Here is a 2,117-nt window from a genome sequence, read left to right on the forward strand (position 1 = left end):
TAAAGGCTAGGCTCACAACCAAAAATATAGGGTTTCAAATGTGCCATTACTACTCTGGTCAATGAGGACCCATTTGGGCCCTGGTCTTTGTGTTCTCATTTAAATAGACATTGAACTGAAAGTGGGTTTCGGCCCCAGGACAGTCTGGGAGGCCTTGATTCCCAGTTTAGGTCACAGAGTGGAGGTCATTTGACACATTCCACATGTGTCACAGGGTCTACTTCAGTGATGTCCTTCATATGGGCCCCCTCCTCAGGAGGACTCTTCCTATAGTTTAAATGTCGCCCTGTTATATCTTAATGTGCTTGCAAGTCTGTGCTAAGGCGTCAGGTGAGAACCGATACCATCATTGCCTCTGTCCTTGTGGCTGCTCTTCCTTTTTTTTTTTTTTTTGCTGCAGTCATGGGTAGAAGAGAATAACCAGTCTTTAGTCCTAGCTGGCATGAGGCACTGAGCCAGGGACCTGTGGAAATGCACACACCGTCCCTCCATCCTTCCTTCTCGTGGTAGCATTCTCTGCAAGTGAGGACTCTGTCGTTCGTGGGTATGTCAAAGTGTGCACACTGGAAGATAAACAGCCCTCCTCAGAGCCCTCCTCACCCTTGTCTGCTTTTCTCTCCTTGCTCTGTCCTTAGGCAAGTGTGAGATTGGCTGGGCCTACTACTGCACCGGGGCGGGTGCTGCGGCTGCCATGCTGCTGTGTACATGGCTGGCATGCTTCTCAGGCAAGAAGCAAAAGCACTACCCCTACTGAGGTCATCAGGAGCAAGCGGAGGAGAGGACAGACCACCGGAGACCGAAGGGCCTGAAGCATTCAGCGACTTTCACAAGGTGGAATAGTGGCTGTAAACCCAGAACAGTGTTAATGTAATGAAATTCGGTTGAATCTGGAACATTCTATAGGAAGGGAGGGTGGTGGGGACATTGTCAAAAGCATGGAGAATATGGGATGGTGGAGGAAAATGGACCAAAGGCTAAAAACTTTGCAGGGCATTGGTGTTTCTATTCCATGGAGTATCGTTAATGTATATCACATACACAGCAAATCTATATATGCAAACGAGGATCTCATTTTTGTTCTCCTTCAAAAAGATGAGGACTAGAGGAGTCAAAAGGGCTAGTAGACACAGTATTATCTTAGGAAGCAGGATGAGTACCTGCGGGACATTCCCTGTAGTTGAAGACTGAGCCTGAAAGCACATGAGCACGTGCACACATACGCACAGGTTATATGCACATGCCATATTCACACATCACATGCACATGTCACATGACACGCCATCACACCACTGCACAGGGGGTCAGCTGTGTACTGCTGCTCCTGTTTCTTTTATAAAAATATACATCAGTACAGCGTTATCACTAAGCACACATTAAGCCTAGTCCATGGATCAATATGCCACTCTATCAGTATTTTTGATATCCTGCATAAACTCTTTATGCCCGCAGTGTATCTTTAGTGTTTATGCAGACCCTTAGAAGAAAGCCTTCATATTTCAGTGTTATTCAAAGACACACAGTAGTGATCTGAGTAGCACTTGCTGTAATAATAACCTTATAAAGAACAGGACAGCTTTTGTCTACTTTAGGTGAGAATTCAGTTGCAGATTTGAGAGTGAAGAGAGCTCTTTCTCCAATTATTGGATCTTGTTTTCTTTTGTCTATTATTCTACTGTGCTATACCATGATTATTTCAATATTCATTTTGTAAAGGAAAAAAAAAACTACTATTTTGTTTGTATTTGAAAAGCTCTGTGAATAAATTCTCTTTGATCAATAGCTTACTGAGTCATCGAGTTTTAATTCATTTACCAGGTTTGCCTAGTCTCTTAAGTAAATCCTGTTCAATGTGGTGGGCAGCTCTGTTAATGTGATTTCTTCCTCGAAGTCCTCCCATCAGTCCCTTCACTCATTATCCCACCAAGCCTTATAAGCACAGAGTGCATGAAAGGTATCTCCTTTTAGCTAGATTCTTTGCCACTTTAGCTCATGGATAGCTCAGTCATGACAAATTCTCAGAAGAGTTTCGGGTCTGTTATATGTACATTTGGGAATGCAGGCAGGGTTCCAACATGATCTAGGACTTCAAGATGTACCATCACAAGCAGTATGTCAGA

At 43.9% G+C, this 2,117-nt stretch overlaps 1 protein-coding gene across 1 annotated transcript in view; it reads left to right on the plus strand.

The window, feature by feature from the left end:
- The window catches only part of Lhfpl6 (LHFPL tetraspan subfamily member 6), a 201,221-nt gene extending 199,749 nt beyond the window's left edge, over positions 1–1,472 (plus strand). The window contains exon 4 of the mRNA XM_031373810.1: positions 636–1,472. Within this exon, the coding sequence (XP_031229670.1) occupies positions 636–754 (119 nt within the window). The 3' untranslated portion in view covers positions 755–1,472. The remainder of the gene's footprint in view (positions 1–635) is intronic.
- Positions 1,473–2,117: the final 645 nt, after the last annotated feature.

Source organism: Mastomys coucha, unplaced genomic scaffold (genome assembly GCF_008632895.1).
Source record: "Mastomys coucha isolate ucsf_1 unplaced genomic scaffold, UCSF_Mcou_1 pScaffold16, whole genome shotgun sequence".
Lineage (NCBI taxonomy): Eukaryota > Metazoa > Chordata > Mammalia > Rodentia > Muridae > Mastomys > Mastomys coucha.